The sequence below is a fragment of the Anomalospiza imberbis genome, chromosome 14 (genome assembly GCF_031753505.1).
Source record: "Anomalospiza imberbis isolate Cuckoo-Finch-1a 21T00152 chromosome 14, ASM3175350v1, whole genome shotgun sequence".
NCBI classification, from domain to species: Eukaryota; Metazoa; Chordata; class Aves; order Passeriformes; family Viduidae; genus Anomalospiza; species Anomalospiza imberbis.
The window spans coordinates 1,641,298-1,667,891 of record NC_089694.1 but is presented as its reverse complement, the minus strand read 5'-3'; the positions used below and the strand labels follow the sequence as shown (position 1 = coordinate 1,667,891).

The window sequence follows — 26,594 nt, the reverse complement described above, 5'->3', positions numbered from 1 at the left end:
GCTTCCTTGGCAGGTGCTGAAAGTTATTCCACAACTCAAGCAAAAAAATGATTGGGACAGTTTATACCAACCAGTTTATTCTTTCCTTGAAGTTGCCCTGTAATTCATTTTGTTTCCAATCTTAGCACATGTCATAAAAAGCAGAGCTGAAGTTGTGCTTCATGTTTTCAGACCACGCACACTTGAGAGACATCTGCCAATCACTCCAGTCCCTGCAGATCCCATCTTTGCTATAATGAGGCCACAAAAAGTAACAAAACAACACCAAAAAAGCCACCACATCACGAAGCAGTCTGATGGGCTTTTTTTTCCCCTTTGGTTTCTTTTAACTTCTGCATTTCCTTCTGTTTTTCCTGTGCTGGCTTTTCTCAGTTACATGTCGTTTTCCTCTCATAGACACATTCACAAATCAGTGACATCTCAAGGATTTGTCAAAACTTGCTGCTTTTCTTGGAATGTCCTTACTGGCTGTTACAGAGCAGATTCTGGCAGCCTTGTGGTGGAGTCCATCAGCAATCTAATTAATCAAATTAAGCAAGGAGAGCTAAGTTTTCCCAGTCTTCCACTTCCCCCTCCTTCACCACCCTTGCCCAGCTTGTTCTCTGGGTGTTCTGCTGAGATGATCTTGAGAGCTGATTTAGGGTTCTGGAAACCTGATTATGGCTGCTGAGGTTGTGAAAATAATATTAATCATGTTTCACATCTATTAAACTCCATTACTGGTAGTTTTGGGAATCCTAGTTCTACCCTATCTTCTGAGTCCTCAGGAAGGGGTGAAGATCCCCTGTCTAAAACTTTGGTTTATTTTTTCAGTATATGCTGTAGCCTGTGGGCATGTGTTAACTATTTTAAGAATGAAGCTAAATAATAGATGTTAATTTATTTTAATTTTGTACGGTTATTTACGAAGAAGTCCCACTGAAGGGTTCTGGCTTAAGCTTTGAACAGATTAGAAATGATAAATTGGCAAAAAAAGAGCCCTTTCCTTTTTGAAAAATATCACTGAAACAGGAGCCTTGGCATTTAGAACTGCTAAGAGCGTGGATGTAAATACTAATGACAAGCCCAAAATAACTAATGTTAATACTTATTATTTCTGAATGCCTCCATGTGCTTGCCAAGAACCCGTGAGTTGATGTGGTGTGAGAAATGTTTGAAAGGGCTTTGGGGATTCATCTCCTGCAAAGCTGCCCAGCTCCTGGCCACCCCAGCCCTGCATTCCTTGGGTAGAATAGTTTTTTTAATTCATGAAAGCTGCAGGTGTGGGCTGCTGGCTCTTGTTTTACCTCCTGGCTGTGCCCAAGAACGTTTGACTGGGGTTCTGTGATTTTTGCTGTTAAGTCCTTTCCCAGCCCTTCACTTCACAAAAGCTAACAAGACCAAGTCCCTGAACCTCTTTGTAGCCCACAGGAAAGTCATCTGTCTCCAGATCACCTGAAAGAAAAAGCAGGAGAAAACATCTTCACAGGCTGAATTTTCTTCCTTTCTTACAGACACAGCCTGTATGACCTGAATTCATTTGGGGGTTTTGTATCAAAAGTAGATTTTGCAAAGGCAGGGGATTGGAGACAGAAGAATCAATGATTTTAGTGAATTTTCTGAATATGGGCAATATTAGTATCATAGATTAAACATCAATTCTGTAGGATAAGAATTAATGTCTGGTTCCATCAGCTGTCAGTTACAGGCAGGAAGCTTTTTAATTGCTTAAAGCCAGGCTGGATGATAAAGCCATTTTCAGGGAGAAGGAAGGAAAGACAGCTTAATTTGTGGCTAAACTACAAGGATTAGACCCAGCATATCCAGGGCTAAGTGGTTTGCTTAAATGCTGACTCTGTGTTTGACCTGGGATTTTTTAAAGATACTTAGTGAGATTTTCAGCACTGCCGAGATGAACAGGAAATAATTCTGCCAGACATCTTTCACTGGGAGAGAGGGAGGGATAAAAAACCTCCATGCTCTTATCCATTCTCCGGAGCTAGGGTGGAAATAGGGGTGGAAATAACATTGCTGCTTCTTGTCAGGGGCTGGCATTGGGAATTTTTGGGTGATGCAGGGATCATGCTGCTTTGCTGGAATAATTTAGACAAGATTTGAGTTTTTGGAAAGAATCCTGCTTGTTCAGAACAGCTTCTCTGCCCCTCTCAGCATTGGTACCCCCCCTCCATCCAGTACCACGCTCAGTCTGTTTCTCCATTTATCTCCTCCATAAATTCCCCTTTCTTTCCTGCAGTGGCTGGATTGTTGTAAAGCAGCTTGGGGAAAACCAGATTGTACCTGTGGATTTAGCTGTTCTGTAAGTTTACTGTTCAGTTAACTGATGTTTTATTTACAAAAATAAGAGTGCTCTGCATTTCTTACAGGCTTCTGAGCATATTACTGGGACTTGGTGGGGTGTAAATTATTTTTCTCAGTGCCAAATTGGTGTGAAGACCCTCCCTTTCTTAGTTTTTCTTTTTTAGAAAGCTGACGGGTTGTTGGTGACACAATTTAATATGCAAAACAGTCTTCTCTCTGTCATGGATCTCACCAGATAGCTCTTGGCAAAGTGCAGTTAGGATAAACCTGTTAAATATCCTCACTCACACAAAAATCATGAACCCCTCCTGGTTGCCTTTCTTTGTTTTGCAAGGATTCTGAAACTTTATATCACATTTTCTTATTACTCCCTAAAGAGGTGCACACTTAGCAGCAGATTGAACCTTTTGTACTTCATCTTGTGAAGCAGAAATAAATCACTGGAAGTGAAATTATTTGAAAAAATCATTTGATTACGAGCAAACTCAGCAGAAACTGAGAAAAAAAGTAACTCAACGGTGTACAAAGTCAGAATAATCTATAAGTGTACATAGATATTTCATAACAAAATATTGCAGGGTGCTGTTAATGCCTTGTTAAAGTTGAGAGGTCTGGAGGTGGCAAATGAGAATGGAATGAATGTTGTCAGCAGCACAAAATGCTCCCCTGATCCTCCCTGCCTCGTCTCCAGGGGATGGCCCTGGACAAGGAACATCCAAGGAAAAGTGGAAATTATGTCAGTGCTTAGAAATCTTCCTAAGGAGGAAGAATTGCTATCTTGTGTAATAATGTATTTTCAGAAAATTTAGAATGTGCTGGAGCCATATTGCTCTATATAATTACCCTAAACCTGACTTCTCTGTTTGAAAAATGCTTTGGGGAAAGTGTTGAAAATGGTTCAATATTACATTTCATTGCTTTTTAAAGGAAAAAAAAAAGTTTTGGTTCTTCATTTAGTCAGTTTATCAGAACTCCAATTAATACTAATTTTATTGGGTTTTGGGAACGTTTTTAGACCTTTATCTTTCTACTCAGGTTTCAGGTGGCAAAGATTTTTGAAATGCTCTGAGAGTGAGGTTAAAACGCTAAAATTTGCTAGATTTAGTAGTGTCTTAAGTGTTGTCGTTCAACTGCAAAACCATAATTGTTTTCAGCTGCCAATCCAAGCTCAAAGACCCATATGTGACCAGAAATAGAGTGAGAACCATTTTGACTGAGTTACTGCAAAGTTTCTGAGTTTCCAGACATCATACAAGTAGTCATTACCTATGCCAAAGAAAAGCCAGAAATCCTGGATATCAGCTGTTTATCATTTTTCCAGTGAAACTTTGCCTGTCAAAAGACATAAGTTGGTGTTCCTCTGAAATATACATTTATGTACATATATATAAACTGATTTTAAATTATCCAGAGAGTTTTTATTTCACTTTTGGAAGGTCCCTTCTGTGCCCAGGTTTGTTCATGTGGGTGAGAATGCAGCAGAAAAGGGATGATATTTTAAAGAGGAGAGGTTCACAGATCTTCCAGCCTGATGCATATTTTTTGAAGGCACCCTGCTGGACTTCTCCTGTTCAAACTCTTGAATCATTCCCTATTTTAAGGATCTGCTGTGCCCTGAAGGTGTTGTGACATTTTCTAATCCTTCCTGCTGGACTTTGCAGATATTGAGGCTTTCTCATGCTGGGCTGGACCTAAAGAGCATAAGGCTTGGGTTTGAATAAGAACTCCAAACAAACCAAGTAAATCAAATTGCAGTTAGCACTCTGACTCTTTTTTTACTGGCATTCCAAGAGTTTTTAACTGTGTTCTTGTAAAAAAGAATTAAAAGGCGTCTGAAAATACTTTGCATAGTTAAGAGTATTTATCTTCCTTGGATTTTTCCCTTCTGGAGTGAGATATCATTTCCAGCCCTCTGCAAGCATGCTGTTTTATGAAATAGTTATTTGCCTTAAACCGAGTCAGTAGAATTCGTGGAATATAAGTAGTCAGATTTGCATAGTTTATGGAAAAGAAATCTCTGTAACAAACTTTGTAGTAAACCTTTTGAAAATATTTCATCCACAGTTTGCTTTGCTGCTGCTGCTGAGTAGGAAATTCCAATATCACAGCTGTGAATTTCATAGAATTAAAACAACCCCATATTTTAAAAAGTCCCCATCCTCACAGAAAAGTCCCTAGAGATGGCTTTCTGTATCCAAAGCTAGAAAACTTGCAAGTCAAGTTGTTAAGATGAAATACAAGCTCTTTTATTTACTATTTCAGTTTTTTGCTATTTTCTATTGGATGATGAGGTTGCAAAATTGGAGGAGTTTGCTGATCTCTTTTTAGGTTTTTTTTTTCCAGTCATGATAAACAGCTGATTAAGCATTTTTAAGAGCATTAAAAATGTATTTTTTTCCCCATAAGTTTATAAAATTGTTTCCTTGAGCATCCAGTGCAAAAGAAGTACTTGGACAGCAGCAGGAGTTATCATCCAAGTGCAGCAAAGTCTCAGCCCTGTTTTACAGAAAACCCTGTCTGAAACATCTGTTTAAAGAGGATACAAACAAAAAAGGTAACAAGTCCTTTGATCAAGCGTTTAATTGAACAAAATGGCCTTTTCTGGTGCACAATGGACAGGCTGCTCTTGGTTTCCACTGATTTGGATTAAAAGCAATCGCAGTCCCTTGGCTTTGGGAGCTCTGGGAAAGCTCAGGGAAGGTGATGGTTGAAAGGCCACCGTGGCCACCGTGGCCAGTGAATCACAAAGAGGTGTGAACTGTTAACACCCTGCCTTTGTTATTCCTGAAGATGAAACTAGTTCGAGCGTGAAAAATATTCCCTAGGATGAAATAGAAGGAGCTTGTAGTTAAAAGTGTTTATGTACAGCAAAACATAATTCTAAAGGACGTTACCAGCTTTAGGCAAAAAATAGCTGATGGATTAATGTGATTTCAGCGGCACTAAGGATGTATTTTCCTAATAATTTCATCCAGCAGCAAAATTTGTGTAAGTTCCTACTCCCTCCCACCCCAGAGAGAAGGTCTTGACTGTTTTCTTGCACCCAAGTTCATCATTTCCTTGTCTGTATGGTAAAACCAATTTTGGAGTGGTGCTGCAAACGAGATCTCTGAACTGGAACAAAACTGGAAAGAAATATAATGTTTATTTTGTGGCACAAATCGTTCCTTTCAAGTCTAAGGGCTAGATAAGAGGTGGTGGGGGATCCTGAAGTCTCTTCCACGTGAGAGTGAAGAAGATCAGCCAGCAAGGCTCACCCTGATGAGCCAGGCAGGCTCTCTGTGTCCAGCACCTGCTGGAGGCCAGGGTTTGTCCCCACACTGCTCACTTTTGTGCCCTCTCAGCAGTGAGGGACCTGTCCTGAGCCTGTTCTGCTCCCCCAGACACAGCCAAGCTCCCCTTGCCTTATCCCTCAGTCTCACTTCAGCCTGGAAAAGGGTGAGGAACAATTTGAGCCCCAAACTCCTCCTGGGTACCTTTGTGGGAGGTGTTGGTGCTGCTTCCCCTGCAGCCCAAGAGCATGTGAATATATTTCTTCATTCTTTACATCCCCACCTGTTGCGGGAGCTGAAGGAGGGGCCAGGTTTAGTCCCTCTGCATCTGGAGAGAAAAAACCTGAGAGAATTTGGAGCAGCAGATGAAATAGCCCTCCTCAGATACAAGTGTTGATAAATAGAAACTATTTTTAAGCTATTTAGGGACACCTTGTTGCCCTCTCCCACCATTAACTGCTTCTATATTTTTATTCTTTATTTGAACAGAAAGGGTCAAATTCTGCTCTATGTGAGCACAGGGTTCTCACACTGAATCATAATGGAGTTGTCCGTGCTCAGCCAAGAAAGAAATTAGACTCCTAAGTTCTTAAAAGTTATTATATTTTACCTCAGAGCCTGCCATGTATAGTCTAAATTACTTTCTTGTATGAATTATTTTAATAAGCAACAGTTTCACATTCACATAACCTGCACATGCAAATAATATTGATTAAAAGTCACTTTCAGGATGGAGTTATTCTCAGTTGGTACAGAGAGGTAACAGGTGGTGGTGAGATCATCCTGCCAGGCTGGAACAGGAGCTTTTCTTTCATGTCCTGTGGTAAAATGCAGATGGGCACAGAAAACCATGGCCTGTGCCAGCCGGCCATGCAGGAGTGATGGCGTTTTAAGTTTTCTCATAGCATATTCAATTCCACTTAAATATTGCAAAATGCTGAATTGTAAATGTTAACCTAGCCATGAATAAAAAATGCTGATATTTTATTTAATCAAAAAAAAAATTATGGATATTCTGCCTTTATTGTATTATTTAAAATATTTCATTTTACTTGTAGGCTACAAGTTACTGCAGAGTGCGTTTTATATATATATTTATATATAGTGAGAATATTTTTCTGATGCATAAAAAATACAGAAGACTGACTTTTGCAGGCTACAAGGAATATTGCCACTGTCTGGGTATGGAGAAAAATCAGTTTACATGAACCAGTAGGAAATACCTGCTTTTCAGGAGTGTTACCCAGCTCCTGCTTTGAAAGAATTTCCCTTTTCTCGCTGTCTTTGAGTTCATTGCTGTCACGCTGAGCGCAGAGGACAAAGCAGTTGTGCAGGAGATGTGGCTGCAGTGTTGGAGCTGCTGGCAGAGGAACCTGCAGTGGAGGTGGGGTGATCCTGATGCCTGGAGCAGAGGCTGGGCAGAGTTAAAGAATAAAGCAGGGATTTATTAAAAGGCCTCAAAGAATGCACCTTGGGCAGTGCAAGAGCCTGGCTGAGGCTACACCCAGGCTGGACCCTGGGTCAGGAGTTTTCACACTTTTATGAGTTCTGGTCCATTTCCACATTGGGGTTCATTGTCCAATTCCAGCTCCAGGTGATGCAGTCCCACCCTCCCAGGTTGCTCTCCTCCATCCCCTGCTGTTTGCACTTTTTGGGGCTGAAGCTGCAGCGCTGTCCTTGGTTCTGGGCTGGAAAAGGATTGTTGTGTGTGCCTGAGCTGTGAGAACTTGCTAAAACACTTTATATGGAGCTCAGAGTTATTCACCAGTGCAGTAGAGCCTGGAAAACACGGAAGCTGAAACAGAAGGCATCACTCCCAGCCAGGCAAAGCTGCCCGTGATGCCTTGGAGTGGCTGCCTGGAACAGAGGCCGGACAAGGTTAGGAGAATAAAGTGGGAATTTATTGAAGGCCCTCTGTAGCTACACCTGGGGCAGTCAAAGCCTCCCAGAGGCTACACCTAGGATGGATGAGGAGTCACAAATTGTTCAGACAATTACAAGTTCGGTTCATTTACATGCGAGGGGTTAATCCTCCAATTACAGCTGCAGGTAATGAAGTCACATAGCCCCGGTCTGCTCCCCCCAGTTCTCTTTTGTTTCAACTTTCAAGGCCTGAGGCTGTCGGGTGTCCTTGAATTCCAGGCCTAGAGGGATTATTTTGTCCGACCAAAATGTGAAGACAGTAACTAACACTTCATATGGAGTTTAGAGTCATACCCTAATGCAGTACATGATTTGAAAATATAAAAGCTGAAATCCTAAGGCATCATCCTTATGCCACTCTTTAATAAAATATTGTAGAGAATCGCTGGCAAGCTTCCCCTTTGACTTCCATCTGTCAGCTTCTGATCGGAGCTGTGGAAGGGATTGGTATTGACTTCTGTCAGGCAGTTTTGGAGAGGAGGTGAGGAGCCTTTGTTTTGTCAGATGGAATCCTGCCGTGAGCGAGGGCTGATGTCAGGCAGCGCCTTCAGCCCAGGCTGCTGCTGCTTCCCCACCACTTCCCTCTTCCCTGAAAGCCCCACACTGGATGGGGAGGTGATGGCAATGTGGCTGGACAGGAACACGCTCAGAGCAGGCTCACAGCAGGGTCAGCAGCCCCTGCAGCTCCTCAGGGAGAGCAGCGAGGGCAGGGAGCCCTGGGGTGTCAGCCCTGTTCCTTTGGGAACAGATGCAGTGGGATGAGGGATGCAGGGAGCTCTGGGGTGTCAGCCCAGTTCCTTTGGGAACAGATGCAGTGGGATGAGGGATGCAGGGAGCTCTGGGGTGTCAGCCCTGTTCCTTTAGGGTGCAGTGGGATGAGGGATGCAGGGAGCTCTGGGGTGTCAGCCCAGTTCCTTTAGGGTGCACAGGATGAGGGATGCAGGGAGCCCTGGGGTGTCAGCCCTGTTCCTTTAGGGTGCAGTGGGATGAGGGATGCAGGGAGCCCTGGGGTGTCAGCCCTGTTCCTTTAGGGTGCAGTGGGATGAGGGATGCAGGGAGCGCTGGGGTGTCAGCCCAGTTCCTTTAGGGTGCAGTGGGATGAGGGATGCAGGGAGCCCTGGGGTGTCAGCCCTGTTCCTTTAGGGTGCAGTGGGATGAGGGATGCAGGGAGCGCTGGGGTGTCAGCCCTGTTCCTTTAGGAACAGATCCAGTGGGATGAGGGATGCAGGGAGCCCTGGGGTGTCAGCCCAGTTCCTTTGGGAACAGATGCAGTGGGATGAGGGATGCAGGGAGCTCTGGGGTGTCAGCCCTGTTCCTTTGGGAACAGATGCAGTGGGATGAGGGATGCAGGGAGCGCTGGGGTGTCAGCCCAGTTCCTTTAGGGTGCAGTGGGATGAGGGATGCAGGGAGCCCTGGGGTGTCAGCCCTGTTCCTTTGGGGTGCAGTGGGATGAGGGATGCAGGGAGCCCTGGGGTGTCAGCGCAGTTCCTTTAGGAACAGATGCAGTGGGATGAGGGATGCAGGGAGCCCTGGGGTGTCAGCCCTGTTCCTTTAGGGTGCAGTGGGATGAGGGATGCAGGGAGCTCTGGGGTGTCAGCCCAGTTCCTTTAGGGTGCAGTGGGATGAGGGATGCAGGGAGCCCTGGGGTGTCAGCGCAGTTCCTTTAGGAACAGATGCAGTGGGATGAGGGATGCAGGGAGCCCTGGGGTGTCAGCCCTGTTCCTTTAGGGTGCAGTGGGATGAGGGATGCAGGGAGCCCTGGGGTGTCAGCCCTGTTCCTTTAGGGTGCAGTGGGATGAGGGATGCAGGGAGCCCTGGGGTGTCAGCCCAATTTCTTTCAGGACAGATGCAGTGGGATGAGGGATGCAGGGAGCTCTGGGGTGTCAGCCCTGTTCCTTTAGGGTGCAGTGGGATGAGGGATGCAGGGAGCTCTGGGGTGTCAGCGCAGTTCCTTTAGGAACAGATGCAGTGGGATGAGGGATGCAGGGAGCCCTGGGGTGTCAGCCCAGTTCCTTTAGGGTGCAGTGGGATGAGGGATGCAGGGAGCCCTGGGCTCCCTGTGCTCTTCATATTCAGAACCTATCACTGTCTGTATTCCTTGTCCTGCTTTGTAACCTCCCTGTCACCTCACTTCCAAAGCAAGTACAAATTGTACGAGTGGAGGTGTTAAGAGGGGAGCTGGGAACAGGACATTTTCAATTTCATTATTGATGAAGAATACAGCGGATTAGCACCAGACAGATCTGTTTAAAATGTGAATTCATGGGTTTTTTTGCAGTGTCACACGCTTTTCCTTAGCAGAGAATTAGTAGGGACAATTAAAACAGGGAAACACAGCTTTCACATCAGCAAATCTGTCCTCTCTGACCTGAAGTGGTTTTTGAGTAGAGGTTCTACTTCTACTTTTGGACAACTACTAGAAGTGTGTATGTAGTCATGAAAGAAGAATCACAATCTCTGTGTTTTGAGATTTGGATTCTTCAGTACTGAAGGAGACAATTAATTTACTCTCTGAAACTTGTTTCACCCTTCTGATTCATCAGCTAAATATTTTCACTATGCAGGAGAGGTTACAAATGAGAAGTTCAAGGGAAAAAAAATCTGAATAATTTTTTTTTTTTGCCAAGGATCTCTCTCTCTTTTTCTTTGTTACTGTTACTTAGTCCTGACCTTGCTGGATTTGACACGTTCGATTCTCACGTGTCTTATTCTTTTCTTTGAGTTGTTTTATGAAGTACTTTCATTTGTCTCATTTGGCTTAAAACAAATCATACGTTCATGTCCTAAATGTTTCACTAGTCAGAATAATTAAGTTGATCAGGTCTGGGAGCATTGGAAGGAGAATAATAGGGTCACTGAAGCATTCAGGCTCTAATGGGAACCTGAGTTCATTCAGATATCAAATCTAATAATTGCCTTACACCTGTACACACTCTCCCAGTGAGCGAGGTCACATGAATGGTTTAGTGCTTTCAGTACTGTTTCGAGGGAATTTTAGTTCTGGTTTTAAAACATTGAGCTGTTCTGACTTTTTTCAACTTTGTTCTTGTTTTTATGTATCAGTTGTAGCTTAGCTGATTGCTCATCTTTATGCACAGGGAAATACTTTCATGTGACAGTCTCTTATTAAAAGTAGAATGTGATTAATGTATTGCAAACCAGATTTAATAGCAATCAAAAAAGTAAGAAGACTATCATCTGAGTTTCACTGCTATCAAACAATTTATTAGCCAATTTAAATGCACTGTATACAATTTAGCAGTATTCAAAGGCTGAAACTGAGTCTGTAGGTGATTATGTGTACAGCACAGCAGAAGGATTCTAGGGATATTCATAGCCATGATTGCTCCTTGAAAAAGGCAATTTCAGAAGAATGAGGTAAAAATCAGTATTACTTTGTGAGATTTTATGGGAAATGAAGCAATAATTATAACTCCTCAGTCTGACTAAATTCTGTGATAAATCTCCATGAATACCGGTGGCACAGGCTGTCATAAAAAGTCGAGAAAATTTTATCACAATCAAGAATAAAAAAATACTGCCTAGGAAAATGACAGCTATTCATAGCAGGTTTCAGGAAATTCCAGCCTCAAATGCTGGTCACAGTGCTGCTTGTTATTGGAGGGGATTTGAACTGATGCAATCGTTCCTCTTCATCTTCTTTTTATTTTCCCACCTTTATAAGTTTACCTCTCAGCTGAGAATTCCAACTGAAAAAGAAATGGAAAATGGCTGTATATGTGCCTGCATTGTGCTGACATGAAGGCCTATTTTTCTCTGTAATTTTAAAGGCCAATTACCCTTGGAGGAAAGGAGAAAAATAGATTGATTTGTCTTGTAACCCCTGAGGCAGGCATGTGTTGTCTCCTGCTAAGGCTTTTCCAGTGCAACTCTTGTGGAAGAGCTTTCAGTGCACATCCCAAGTGGTGCTATTAACAAAGAAAGCAAAGGCAAATTAAAATATTAAACAGATCATTTGAAGGTTTAAGGAATCATATCTTACTGGGCCAATTCTTTCTTTGTTTTTCGGGTGGTTTGGAAATCTTAAGGCCTGGAGTAAGCAACAGCGAAATTTCCTTTAAACTGATTACTTGAAAATAGGGCTTACAAATCTATTTTTCATCCTACAAATACTGAACTTCAGCTCTAAATAGGGTAAGTATTTATTTCTTTATTGGAATTATGATACAGATGGCCAGTATGCTCAATTTGGGTTGCAGCAGTGTGACTTTCATTGTGCTGCCACGCTGGATTGGCTGTGGTCACAGCTGGATTGCGCTGAGCTGGTAAATGTCATCACACATGCCATTTAGCATTAAAACTTCCCACATTATTCCCTTTTAAAGCATTTTTTGTGTCTAACACACAGGACACAAATAAATGGGTTTTCTACTGATGTTCTGCATTTTCCTTCGGCTCAAAGGCTACAATTAACAGTGCCCAGCAAGCTGGGTCTGAGTGGCAGCACAGAGATTAGACGTGGCTTTGTTCCCTTTTAATCTGAGTGAAACTCTTTTGTGGCAGGGCTTAAATTCTTTAACTCTCTGTATTTTAGACCTGCTTCTGTACTACAGCGCTGCTGGGTATTAACAAATTTATTTAGCAAGTTAAAGAGGATCCAAAGAGCCACATATCTTCTCCATGAGAAATTGTTCACACGGAATAGTCTGGAAACCTTAAAATGAAGGTGCTGTGTGTTACCTAAATGACTTAACAGCTTTGAAGGCAGTATTTCTGAACAGAACACGACACTCCTGACTCCTGCAGATAACTCAGGAGATGTGTTTCTGCTTTTTTTTCCTGAGGAGGAACCATTCAGCCTTCAGAGACATCCTTTTAAGTGCTGCAGTTCTCCTTAGTGCTTTTTCTTCCTCCTTATTTCTTCTTAAACCTTTTCTTTCCCCCTCAATGCCTTACAGATCAGTCTATTTGTAAATATCCCAGTAACCAGGAACATATTTTTAACAAATGATGTCTTTATAACTAATGTGTTCAGCTGTGCTGTCTTGATTTTGGGGGCTTAAAAAAAAAAAAAAAAAAAAAAACACAAAAAACATTTTGTCTTTTAGCCTAAGGGTAAGTTTCTGTTTCTCGATCATAACATTTATAAACACAGGCTATCACTCCACTTTCACAAGAAAGTCTTGACCTAAACCAAAATAAACCAGGATTTATAGAATTTGGCCTTACAGCTGCAGGGTTTGCTTGAAATCTTGATGTTTTCTTTGAAACTGATGCTAAAATAACCTTTTTAGCTGGCATTTAACTTTGATTGTCAAGAATTTGAGATTCTGTTTAGCAAAAAAACCCCAAAAGCTGAGAACAGGGATGTTGGATCACTTGATCTGTCCTCATTTTTGGTTACAGAAATATCAAATCCAAGTGAATGTCAGATGCCCTGGTGTGATGGTTGGAAAGAGCCACGGTCAGATTTTGCCAGGCATGTTCAGGTTGAAATGAGTGGGTTAAATACTTAATGATTAACAGAAAACATGGTAACTGTACCGTGTCCCTTAACCCAGTTAGAAAAGTGGTTTATTTGCTTGTTTCATCTCTTGGCAATAAGGACCTTTTGAAAAGAGCTATTTCAGCCCCTTTTCTGCAGTGTCATTCCAGTTGTATTTCTCCCATAACTGATTTTTACCTTATTGCTATTTTTTTTCTCTATAGGCCATACATTCTGAAAGATCAATTTGAAATCAAATCTCACAGAGATGGAGTGAATCTGAACAGAATTGAGGTTAGGAGAGCCATTTTCTCTCAAAAAGGGTTTTGCTCCAGACAGCGACAGCAGTTTTGATACTCTTAATTTCCTTTCCTGGCTTTTTTCTCAGTTGGGATCTCCAATAATGTCAGAGGGACAGGCCAGGCAGTACCACAGGCAGTGTTCAGCTGCTAAAGAGGTGCTGGGTGTGGATGGACTTCCCTGCTGGTTTACTCTGGGTCAGTTCTGCTTCTGCCTGAGGCTTTAGCCATTCCATTTTCCAAAAAAATTTACCTTTCATTGTGGGGAAGCTAAAGGTGATGAAGGTGCCTGCAGTCCATAAAGGAAAATAATAATAATAAAAGAAAAACAACAATAATAAAATTAAAACTAAAACAGATTTTTTTTTAAATTTTTATTTTTGACTCGGGTTGTTCCTTCAAGTAGTTGGCAATGTGCTGTTACAGCAAATGATGAGTTGGCTTCAGTTTTCCCTGTGCTTGGGTAGCTCCAGGAGAAAACTGGAGGCTACTCAGGCTCAAGTGAATGGAATTTAACCTAACTTGTCACTATTTTAATCAGCGACACTAGAAAATATTTGGAAATCCTGATCAGAAAAGAGTGATACTTGTAAATTGAAATTCTATGGAGTAAATGCCAGTGTCATCATTATTACAGATGAAGTGTTTGGTCCTTGGAATCCATCTGTTGTGGCACTTTATCCATTTAAAACCTACTAAAATGAGTCTCTTCCTCATTTTTTCATCATTCCACACCTGTAGGAAATTGTCTTGCTTTTCTGGCTGTTTTCCCTGCTTTACTGCTGCAGTGCTTGGGACTGCAGGAGTATTTTTCCTTTGGTTGCTCATGAAAACAAGATGTGTTTCAGTAGGATTTCCTAGTGAACAAGATTTTACATGAATGAAGAAATAAATGTTTGATGTAAAGGCTTTCATTGATTCCCAAAGGCACGGGCCATACAAATTCCCTTACAGCACGCATTTCTGTCTCTTTTGCATAGGCAAAACTCTTTCAAAAAGATGAAATTTTAAATATTTTATTAACTGCTGAGTGTTCTACCTTCTTGCTGTGATCATTTTGAAGGCAAGTCAAACCAGGACCTCCTTTCTCTGAGCATTGAACAGTTTTTATTATTATTGTCAGCTGTGGAAAGGTCAGTTCTTTCACCTTGGGGAGGCGATTTAGGAGGAGTCAAATCAGGTACCAAGCCCAAGGTAGCAGTTTGTAACACATTTATAATTTTAATATCAGGGCTGAGAGATAATGATAGAAGGGAACTTTTTGTCTTGTTGCAGGATAATGCAAATTCCAATCAGGTACCTTTGAGGTATGGTTTTATAGACTCTGTCATTTCCATTATCAGATATCTCGGTGTCATGACCAGTCCGTTGGACTGCACAACATCTCTATTAATGCTAGCATTGATTGCTCATAAAAAATAGGGTTTATAATTAGGAGTGCATAAAGTTACTACCTGGAAGAGTGGATAAGGAGAAAATGACATGAAAAAGTCACTTAATCTTAGTACTGCAGTTGTGCAAAGTGCCATTTATTTTTCTCCTCATATAACCGAGTTCTGTGTTGATAACAAGCTACTGAGTTCATAAATCTGTGGCAGCTATTGAGATTTCTCTTTTAATAACAGAGCTAATGAAGGAACATTAAGGAAAGGAAATATAGATTCTGCAGGGTTTATTCCCATCTTGGTACTATGCTGAGTGCAAGACTTGAGCAAGGAATTGTTTTTATAACAAAGTCCATCTGCTTTTTGCAGGGTCACCATTGCATTCCAGGGTATTGTGTATTAAAAAGGAACTGCTGATTTGATTCCTCAGCATTTAATTCTATATTTGCTTCATTTTCATTTGATCCAGCTAGCTAAACGATGGAGATTATTTTGTGATATAAAATCTGCTTTGTTTTCCATTTTAATCCTTGACTGTTCTACCTTTCACTGCTCTAAGAAAGATCCTTTCAGCAGATTGAGAGGCCACTTTGAAGGTCGTGTGTTCACTTCCGAGCTAGATTATAATGTCTGTAATGGGAGCAGGGTGGGTGTGCCCTGCTTTTAAAAGAAATGGACTTCTAAGATTAAAGTGAGAAATACAATTCTCTCCCTGTGGGGTTACCCAGAAGGCCTGGCTGGTACACACAGAACCCATGATCGTGTTTTCTAGTCATGTTTGCATGTTTTCAAAGTACACCTGAGCCTTTGGGTAATGATTTTTCTTTTCATTTCATTTCAGCTACTTTTAACTTACTCTCATTTTCCCTCTCCATCTCCCCCTAACAAAAGGAAATAGTTTTGCCATTTATTGATGTTATAGTTGATTTTATGCCAGAATAGTCAGTCATGTTTATGAGCCAGACTTGCTTTGTGTTGTATTCAATACAGTCTGTTACATAGAAAAGGTAAATACAGATGTTGGAGACAGCTGAATGTGCATGTTGAAAGTGATAGAAATTTAATGATTTTTTCAAAATTCTTGCTCAAGTAACTGAAATGCCAGGCCAACCCATTTTCACAAGGCATCAAGATATGACACTATATGAAAATATGAAACCCTTTGTTTTAACTTAACACATAACGTACTAAGAAAATACTTCATTATTACTTGAAGAAGGAAATAATTTCTTTTTTTTTTTTTATGATTTTGTTTTGTGGTTTTGTGTTTGCCTAAAGTCCCAGCCCAGCTTTGCAATTGCATGATGGTAAAAAAACTGAAAGGAGAACATCTAACCCAAAAAAAAAAAAAATTTAAAAAAAAAAATCAACAGTTCTTAGACTCTGTTAATCTGTTTTTAGGCTGCAGCGTTGATGGGCTTGAAGGCAGCGTGTTGAGGGCCACTGAGAGCAGGTATCACTGCACCCTTCGCTCTTGGAGGAGCAGCAGCACATCGGAGCTGATGACTTCCCTTTCTTTGTGCTTTAATTGCCAGCTCTTAGTGACACTGCAACCAGCCTAGAGATTTATTCCCATGCAAAACAGATTGACTTAGGGTAATTTGAATACTTTATGCACGGCTAGGTTCATTAGGAAAAGGAGGCAAGGCAGAACTATAAAAAGAACTAATAATCTTGCTAAAGGAGCCGTTCATTCCCCAGAGCACTGGAGACATTGCAGCAGCAGGGCGAAGGGAGGCTGAGCGTGCGGTGTCCACGGGCAGCCTCTGTTCCCTGTCCAGGAGCAGATCACACAGCTAGATGCCTTTCTTTGTCTTCTGTGATGCCTCCCGTTTCTGGCTCTGCTGGCTTCGAGCAGGGCCTGAGCTTGGAGGGGGCTCTGGAGGTCACCACTGCGGCCAGCCCGGCTCCCCGGATTTGTCGCAGCCTGGGATGGAATATCCCTGAGGATGGAGCCTCCAGCCCGGCCTGGGGCAGTGCCCAGCGCCCCTCGGAGTCAGGAGGAGCTTCCCGCTGGTCAGTGCCTGGGGCCGGCTGGACACCAGCGGGCAGAGCCGGGCTGCGGCCCCTGGGCTCCCTCCCTGCGGGTGCTCACAGCCGCTGCTGGATCCCAGAGGATCCCTGCTCCAGCCCTTGCCAGGCACCGGAATCCACCCAAGACCCAGCTCCCCCAGCGGGGGTGTACCCCAGAGCTGAGGATGCCAGCCTGGTCGGGCAGAGAGAAACGGCAGCCGTTTCTCACAGCGGCTTGTGAGAATTTACAGGGAGCTGTAGGAATGTGAGAACTTGTTAGTCTAAACAATCCGCAGGTGGTGTTCTTCCACTTTGTTCTTCTGTTCTTCTCAAGGGTGGTGTGTGAGAAAGATGTTTTTATTAACTAGCCAATCCGGTAGAGCGTATGGTATCGGTCTGTAGAAGCTGGAGGATCCTTTGTATTAAAGCTTCTTTTTCTCCTCCTGCAATTCAGTCTCTCGAGCGCTCTTGTGTCATTCTTGGGGCAAGGGTGCCACAGCGGTGTTGTGGACCCAGCTCTGTGCCCAGCCCTCAGCATGGCACTGCCAGGGGCACCGGCTGCGCTGGGCTGGGCAGGCAGAGGGAGCGGAATCTGTTGGAAAAGCTGAGTGCCTGCAGTGTGCCTGGCAGGTGCTTTTGCTTCTGAAGTGACTTTGATGCCTGAGGGTTGGAGCTTTTCTATTTTTCATGCATTTGTGCTCCTGCAGCTCTTCAGTGTGTAACTCTAAACTCCATGTACAGTGAGAGCTGCTGCTGTCCCATTCTGGGCAGACACAGCAATCCCTCTCCAGGCCTGGCAACCAAGGACACCTCACTGCCTCAGGCCCCAGAGATGTGAACAAAAGTGAGTTTGGGGGAGCAAACTTGGGGTCAATGACTTCATTACCTGAAGCTGTAATTGGAACACTAACCCCCAGAATGGAAATGGACCAAACTTATAAAAGTGTGCAAACCTGTGACCCGTGGTCCATTTTGGGGGGCTTTGTCTGCCCCAAATGCAAACCTGTGACCCGTGGTCCATTTTGGGGGGCTTTGTCTGCCCCAAATGCAAACCTGTGACCCGTGGTCCATTTTGGGGGGCTTTGTCTGCCCCAAATGCAAACCTGTGACCCGTGGTCCATTTTTGGGTGCTTTGTCTGCCCCAAATGTACCTGAAGGCTCTTCAATAAATAGAAATGCTTTTTATTATCTTAATTCTGCCTGGCCTCTGTTTTTAGCTAGCCCCAAAAGGCGTCAAGTTCTTTATGATATTCCAGCCCTGTGTAAAAGTCCCAGCCCTCTTTTGGGACATGCTGGTGCTGCAGCAACGTAGGGACAGAAATGCTGCAGAGCAGCACCTGAACAGGACATGGGGGAAAAGGTCAAAAAGAAGCAGCCACAAAAAAAAGGAAAAGAGAAAAAATGTGCATGGCAGGAACTCATGGTCAAAAAGAAAGATGCGAACCTGCAGAGCACTGAGTGGGGGTTAATATTCTGCCCCTTTGGGTGTGTATGTCTGTTCATGGCTTTAAAATTTTATTGTAAAGGCATTTAGGAGCATGGCTGGTACTTGGTGATTGTTTTCCTGTGATACAGATGTATTTATTATTCATTGCAATAATTACTGTGTAATATTTTATACTAAAAGTTGTTCACGTTGCACAATCAGGAAATGCTTAGGAAGTGGCTGATTTAACTGTTCTATTTTTAACTCTGTACCAAATTATAGTGAGAGGTGTTTGGGCTTTTAGGCTTGGAGCATCTAGCAGGTTTTCACCACTGCACTGGTCAGTGCATTCTCATGAAACTTGAAATGCATTTTCCCAGAGATTCTGTGCATACATTATTTATAAAATTTGTAAGATTTTACCCAGAATTGTATTTATTACGTGCTGTTTCCAAGGGGACCGTGTTTCAGGATTCTCCTAATGCTTTTATCACCCAGCTTCTCTGATCAAGAAAGTAATTTATTGCTGATTGCAGAACTCTTGAACTCAGTCTGGCAGCTGCAGTGTGAAACTTCTCTGATCCAGTCTCCTACTCACTTATTTACATATCATTCAGAATGATTTTCAGGGCTGTTTGAAAACCTCTTGACATTGCATTATCCGTGTTTCAAACCTTGTGGTGATTTGTTTTTTTTCTCTCTTTTTGTTGCAGATAACAAACGAGTAACTTTGGAAAGGTCTCGTTCTCGACACAACGGAGCAATTGCAGCTGTATGATTCTTCTGATGCCAAAGAATTAATGAATTGTTTTATTTACAATGAAATGGATGTGCTTTGGGAAGAGTTTGTCATCCAAATTGGCAATGATCATAAAGGAATACTGGGATTGATTAAATGAGATGGTGTAAGAATATGTAATTTTAAAGCTGTTGCTAAAAAAAATCCACATACTGTATCTTATTACCCCAACTACCAAGATCTGTAAACAGTGTTAAACAGTAGGGTATATATCTTATTTTCTTATGTTCTTTCTTTTTTTTTTCATCCCTTTTTGTTTAAGCTGGCAACTCACATGAAAGGAGTTGGGGATTTCTAGGTTATGTTTTATATGGGTAAGAAAATACACTTCTGTTGCAAGAGTACAGCTGTGGATTCCATTTGCAGTTCTGATTTGAACATGAAAGGAAAAATAATAAAATTGTATGTTAATAAATTCAGAGATGAGCTGGTCTACATTATCAGAATCTTTTTTGTAACCATAAAAAAGCAACACATAGCCCCAGTGAGGTTGCTGAAAACCTTATCTCAGTGTAAAGCCTGGTGGATTCAGCTGTTTCAGCTGCCAGTAGGATACACCACATATCTACACTTTTGGTGATATGATGAGGTGTAGTTACTTATCACTGCTAAAAAGAAAAAAAAAAAGAAATAAAACAGAGCATAGGATTTTTTCCAAAATTATATCAAGGGCAGAATATGTTTTTAACTGTATCTAAGGAGGGGTTTTTCTAATTGTGCACTTATATATTCTTTATAAAGCTATTTGGGGGAAAGTATGATTGTCCTATTTTGATGATGCTAAAATACCTGTGTATAGGTTTTTAGAGACAAGCTACACGATGAAGTTTTTCAGAACTGCCTCTGAGTTTTTCCTCTGTTTCTCAGGTAAAATACGTAGCAGGGTCTCCACTGGTGGATTTTAGTGCTGAGAGTTCAGCAGCTACCGACACATTTCCTAGCTGGAGCACTGCCTAGCAGTGACCAAGTCTGATTTTTGGGAAGCTCCTCCTGTTCCCCTGTGTGTCCAGGCCCTTGCACTGCAGTTCCTCAGGTGAGCAGCTGCCACTGTTTGTCCTGGCACTCCCTGGGGAGCCACTGTCCCCTTTGTCCCCAGGGCAGTGGCCAGCCTGGCTCAGGCCAGCTGCCCCATCCTGGCCACTGAAGGCCCATTGCTCACCTGGAGGGGATGGAGGATTTGAGGTGGAATTCCAGTGGAACTACTGCATAAGTTGCTGAGCTATGATATTTTTAAAGAATCAGGATGCTCTGATCCTGTAGTAGCTGGCACTTGTTCTCAGATTATTAATGCTTATCACTGATTGATGAAATTATTGTGGATGATTTTATTGCCTGGGGTTAGGGGGAACTCGGGTTTTTTTAGTGTCTATAAAGGCTGTTTGGAAGGTGAGGTGTCAGTGGGTGCTGTGCACAAACTGCTTGCTCTGGAGGGACTTTGCTTCTGGGGCAGTGGATCTTTGCACTACTGCTTGGGCCAAGCATCTTTGTAAAGTAGATTCTTTTTGCTTCTCTGGTGAGATCCTCTTAAAACTATTGGAGTAGTTTGGGATAAATTCCCACAATTACAAACTGCATTATTGTAAGAAAAGATACAGCTTCTTTTCAATCTTGTATTGAATTGTATTTTTTTTTTCAAAGAATACAGGGGGTTTGCCCATAGCTCTAAACATAGGAATACCACTGAAGCCTAGTGAAATGCTTGCTGTCAACTAAACACTCTCCCTAAACTGTTTGGGGGCTTTAGGAACAAACTGAAGGGTTGTATGGTACTTCAGGACAAAGGAAAAAAAAGGAAAAAAAAAAAAAAAAAGCATGCCATAGGATTTTGTCTGCTTGTTTATCAGTAGGAGCTAAAAAGGATTCTATCCTGTTTCGTGCAAGGTCAACATCAGCCTTGTATTGAAGCTTCTTTAAATAGAACTATTAAATTTACACTTATAAAAATGTGCTTAATGTACAAAGCCAGTTTAAAGGATTAGGTTCATAATGTCTGTAAAAATCAATAGTGTCTTAGAATTCAGATTTTGAAATTAGCATTTTGCTGGGATTTACAAGAATTGGTATAATCTCTAGATGTGAAAACTCAAAAGCTCTCCACAGAATCTTTTTACGATAGCAGTAGTTATTAGTGCACAAGTTTTTCATTTCCATGGGTTTTTTTTTTTTTTTGAAAGCTCTGTGAAAGCTGGCTACAGATTTTCAAGAACCAAATCTTAGGAAAAAAAAGGCAAATCCAAAATAACAACATCATCTGATGCGTCTATTTTACTACTATTTTTTTCATATTTGAAACATTTATATAATTTAATGGACATATCTGTTAGAAGGAAAGTGTCTTTCAAAGGAAAACTAGTTTAGAAGATAATTTATGTAAATATAGGGTGCTCATATTTATGAAGTCTAAAATATTTTCTGAAATTGATGCTGGTCACTTTGTCTTTTGATAGTTTTTCAGTCTATATTAAATTGCAGATATTTTTAATGTTTTTATTATTGATCTAATTTTCAGAGGTGTCACATGTTTATCTAGAAGTGTAGAAGAGTAGCACCTTTTTCAGAAATGCACTTGCCTTATTTTCTAATTTTAAAAAAATGAAATATATCAGTTAAATTATATTTGTATTCAAAGTAATCCCAGAAAGAAAATCACTGGAGGGTTCATACATAAATTTCTTGCTAATTATGTTTCACTCTCTGTCCTCTGAGATATGACGTTAACAATATACCAGCACATCTGTTTGCATTCACATTTTACCAGTTACAAGTTCTGAGAGAGTTTTTTTTAATGATGTTACACTGTTTACATTTCTTAGTTTATTTAAGAGGAAGATAATTTTACCTTTGCAATGAATCGAACTCAACCTCCAAATGTCATGGGAATGAAATGTTTCAAACATGTACAAATATACATATCTGTGCTGAGTTCCTGGCTGTGCAGGGCAGAAATGGAAAGGCACTGGGCTCCTTCTGCCCCGGTTTCATGCAGTTTACTGAGAGAACAACCTGCCCTGTCGTGTGTGTTTGCCTGGGATTCAAAGGGATCCTTTCCCAGCACACCCGTGATGTTTGTGTTAATCTGATTATTTGGCTAAAACCAAAACAGGAGCAGTGCCTCAGAGGGCACTGGCAAACAGCTCCAGGGAGCGTTCCCAGGAATATTGTCACTTGTTCTGGTTTCAGCTGACTGTGGTCAATATGAGCTAAAATGATCTGTTCTTCTTGAGAATTGGGATACAAGAGCGTTCCCATAGTTCCCTTCTGTAATATGCAAAGAATCATGAATATCTGTATATTTTTGCATTTTTGTGTGTGGTATATGTACTACCTCAGACAAATGCTGTAAAAAACATAATATTTTCATGGTTTCTATCCAAGCCACAATTCATTAGTAACCTACTTTAAATTCATCCCACAACACGCCAAACTCTGAGAATCTGGCTGAGTTTTAGGTTTGGCTCTGGAAATCCTCCTATAGCTTTTGTTAAGGAAACTTTGCAGCGTTCAGCTTTCACATCCCTCAGGCAAACCCTGCTTTGATGGGTGACTTCAGCCCTTCCTACCCTGAGAATGATCTAGCTGGTGAATGTTTCCAACAGGTAACAGTTCTGTGGGAGCAAACTTCCCTGTGTATGTAAATTGCTTCTTTCCATTCAGCAAAGGCTTGGCTGAGTTCTACTTTGCTGTTTGCCTTCCAAGTGCTGCAAGGTCGGGCAGGACAAGTGCTGAGCAGTGTCCAGCCCACCTCTGATGTGCCATACTGTATTTGCAAGTTTAAACTCATTTTTAAATAAGTATTGTGAGAAACCTCTTCTTCCGCGGTGTCTCCGCACACGCCCACGCATGCACACGAAATGTAAATAAAAAATAATTAAAAAAAAAAAAAGAAATTAATCAAAGCAGATGCAGCCAAATGCCTCAGCTTCAGGTGTCTCCAGGTCTCCTAGTGCTGCTTTTGTGCTCCAGGGAGGGAGTTGTGTGAGCCTGTGCATCCTGCAGTCCTGCAAGCACCCACTGGTGTCACGGGGAGAGTGGGAAAGGAGAAGGATTTGTTCTTGGAGTGCTTCTAGCACTGTTTGAGGTGATACATATGCCACAGAACGTGAACAATAACCTAGCACAGTTCAGTCAATCTGCTACCATGCACCATTTGATTTCTCTTTTGGAAGTCATAGGACTCCTGATGCCAAAAAAAAAAAAAAAAAAAAAAAAGATTAAAAAAAAAAAAAGGTGACAAAACTCATGCATTTCTATTTTTTAAAAAGCTCTGTGTTTGTATGTAATGTTTAAAATAGGAATTTGATGAAATCACAGCCTGGCCATTGTTAATCCATGTATTCTGAAAACTGTAATAAAGATATACATACCATGATTCTGGTAGATGCACCAATGTTTTACTTGATTATCATGATTATTTCCTATTGAATACCATCACCTCAAAGCCTGGGTTTGCTGTATAAAATTGTCATGCTGAAATTACATTCCATTTTAGCTTACTGTCGTTTTGTGGCTTTCTGTCTTTTTTTTTCTCTGAGGTGTCAATTCTATTTGACTTGAATTTGGGGAACCAGGTGCCTTTTCCAATGAAGGAGAACTTTAAAAACCAAATAACCCAAAAAATTATATAATTTTAAAAAACCCAAATTAAATCATGGTGATACCATTTAATTTTTACAAAAATAACAATAAAAGGGAATCAATGAACAAATCCTATGGGTCCATATTTATTTTAAGAGGCTGGATTTCAGTACAGAACTTTTAAGCAGACATATAGTCAGACAGCTATTGCTGATGTTTTCCAAATTTAATTCCTTCCCAGAATGGTCTTATCAGAACAGAAACTTGACAGACTCTTCCCTTCAAAACTGTTAAGGATGTCACCAGAACTGAACTGCACAACAGTATAGAGAGATAGCACTGAATTTTACTCAAAATTCTAATTGGATTTAACCCTAATGAATATGATAATACAACTCTCCTTAAGTAACTTTTTATGTGTGGAAAAGATGTGCCCAGGGATGGTCAAAGGCACCACACACACACACACACATATATATATATATATATATATATATATATATATAAAAATATATATTAAAAATTCCCCCAAACCTTCTGCAAATGCCCACATAAAGGTTAAATTTTATATAAGCTTTGATTTTTGAAGCATTATTAATTGTGGTTTTTTTTTTTAATAATGCTAATTTCAATGTATGGGTTTATTAAAATGGTCATTGCTTTCTTTAGCACCCTGGGCATGCTGATAGAATATTTGTTGGTTTATGACATTAATGTTTGCATCTCATAATTACCTAGAAGTAGCTGATTCCCTGCCTTTAAATACTCATATTGTGAAACTTAGAAGTACACTTCATTGTGGTATCAGGTAGTTAAAAATTATTTCATAAATTATTTTTTCACAAAACTGGGCATGGATTCTGTTTGGGAGAAAACATTTCCAAGTATCTCCAAGTTCCTGTGAATTTACCCAGGCACAATGGAAGTGTCTTTTGAGTCATCCCCACTATATTTGCACATCAGGCACGTAACAGCAGTGAGTAATCTGCAGTCATTCACAAGAGCATAACTTAATTATTACTTTATTATGGCAGTCCTACTCAATGGGATATTTAAAGCACGCACTGGTAGAAAAGAGCTCTCTCCAGTTGAGGAGAGTGGGAGACAAGCATCTGACTTCTGAATAGAGAGGGATCAACAAAAGGAGGAAGAGGGATGGTGCTAATCCGCTGTCAGTCTGAGCTCTCAGTCATGCTGGCAAAAATATCCCAAGGAACTTCCTGATTTACACATTTGGGAACGTTGGAAAGCAGCGTTTGGAATAACACATAATGCCACAAAGGACAGGAAGAAATAAGGAGGAAGAACAAAACACATACAAATCCGTGTTACAAAGTGATTTGTGTGAAAGGCGGTGTTTGACCAAGTAACGGAAACACAGAAAGGCCGCTAAGAGAAAACCAATGGTGGCACAGAGAGGCCAGGTGCTGAGTTAGGGAGGGGAGGGAGCCAGCCCCCAGCACCTGCTGGGTTTTACCACCCAGCACAAGGCGCTGCCCAGCTCCAGCCAGCAGTGCCAGAACGTTGGTCCGTGAGGGTGATGCTGCTGCCCAGCCCCAAGGTGCCCGTGGGGAGGGCAGAGGGCTTCACTCACCCCTCAGCCAGAACTGCCTTCCAGACATCTAAACTGCATTTTGGAAATAGGAACCATCCGTTCTCTTCTTGCCTGCTGAGATTTGGTGGCCATCCTCAGCACGGCAGTGACAAAATTGAGTGCAAACTCTCCCTGCAAAACTCAGACAAAAGTCCCCATCCCTAAAGTGGAGTGTTCTCTTCAGAGATCACTGGGGAACTGCCTTAAGCTTAGAAAACAAGCTTCTCTAATGCAATATTGTACAATATATAGAGCTGAAGTTAATTTAAAGGATCTTTCTTAACTATAAGGTGGAATTAGATACCTAATTTTTAAAAATCTGGAATCAGAAGAAACTGCTTTGCCCCTGGAATAGTTCATTTATTGCAAGACTAGCACACCTGCTGAAGTGAGGGGCTTAGTGCTCTTTTCACTTGGAGTTTTTCCAGAATGTGATAGCCATCAACTGGAGCAGACACAACTTACAAGAGTTGTAAGTTTAACTCTGCTAAATATTTCAGCAGAAATCATTTCAGGTGCTTCTGGGGGCTTTTTGCATCTGCCCTTGTATTTTCTTCCTAAATCATTTCATTTTGGTAATCTGACTTGTACAGCAGCAGCCATTTAAAGAAGCCCTAAATCACAGGTAGTATAATCCCTGTTACACAAAGGAACAACTTAAAAAGGACAAACTTCATTTCTCTGGGTTTCAGTGAACTCTGTCAGGGAAGTGTTGTCTTTTGCCATTCATTTGTGTTTGCCTTGAGCTCACCACGTGTTTTGCCCTGTAAAATCTGAATATTCCTGATTCCTGGATTTGGAAAAGGACTGACACATAAAAGGTCTCTTGATCTGTTCCCCTGTGTAGCCCAAGAAGTGATTCAGGCTTGCAGCTCTTTATCTGTGAGCCACACAGGCTCTAGTCTGAGGGTCCAGCTTAGCTGCCTGGGAGGCAAAATTTAAAACACCAACTGCAAAGTAAAGAGAACCTGGAGGGTGGCAAAAATGCATCTGTTGGACGCCAGCTCTGATGTCTTGGTCTGGTTGGACTGTTAGAAATTTTTGGCCTTTCAATAAAGCCTGTTTATGCATGTTATTAAGATATCTGATAGAAAAGTTCTGCCAGGTTTAATTGTAGGTATTGCAAACTGCTAGGATTATTCAGTGCTCAGGTCTTTGCTGTTGCTCAGTAACCTCCCCAGTAGTGCCTTTCAGCTGGAGCCAGAGTGATGAACACTTGCAGTGAGGAGAGGTGCGTTGATCAGGGAGGTGGGAACTGAAGGAGATGAGCGGGGGAAGCTTTTAATGTAAATTCTTCTGTAGAGCAAAACTATATTTCTACATGTAGTGCCTTGTATAATCAAGGAAGCAAATGATATAAAACAGGTCTTTGATCATGAAGATGTTTTCCCTGCAAAGTATGCTACTTTTCCTACATTAATATCCTGTTTGCTCCTAATGAAGGCAGAGCCTGCAGTTTTTGTTACAATCCAGTACCAGCACAGTCATAATTTTCTTTCATTTTGATTTTCATCAGATTTCTTTCATGAGGGATCAGTTGCAGGTGCCTGAGTCTAGAAAGGAG

The 26,594-nt window shown here is 41.5% G+C and overlaps 1 protein-coding gene across 4 annotated transcripts in view; it reads left to right on the top strand.

Annotated features, from left to right (window-relative positions):
* DIAPH2 (diaphanous related formin 2) overlaps positions 1–23,359 on the top strand; it is a 174,600-nt gene extending 151,241 nt beyond the window's left edge. For all 4 annotated transcript variants that reach the window (XM_068204547.1, XM_068204546.1, XM_068204548.1 and 1 more), the window contains one exon: positions 18,776–23,359. In XM_068204547.1, coding sequence (XP_068060648.1) covers positions 18,776–18,840 — 65 coding nt within the window. In that variant the 3' untranslated portion in view covers positions 18,841–23,359. The remainder of the gene's footprint in view (positions 1–18,775) is intronic.
* Positions 23,360–26,594: the final 3,235 nt, after the last annotated feature.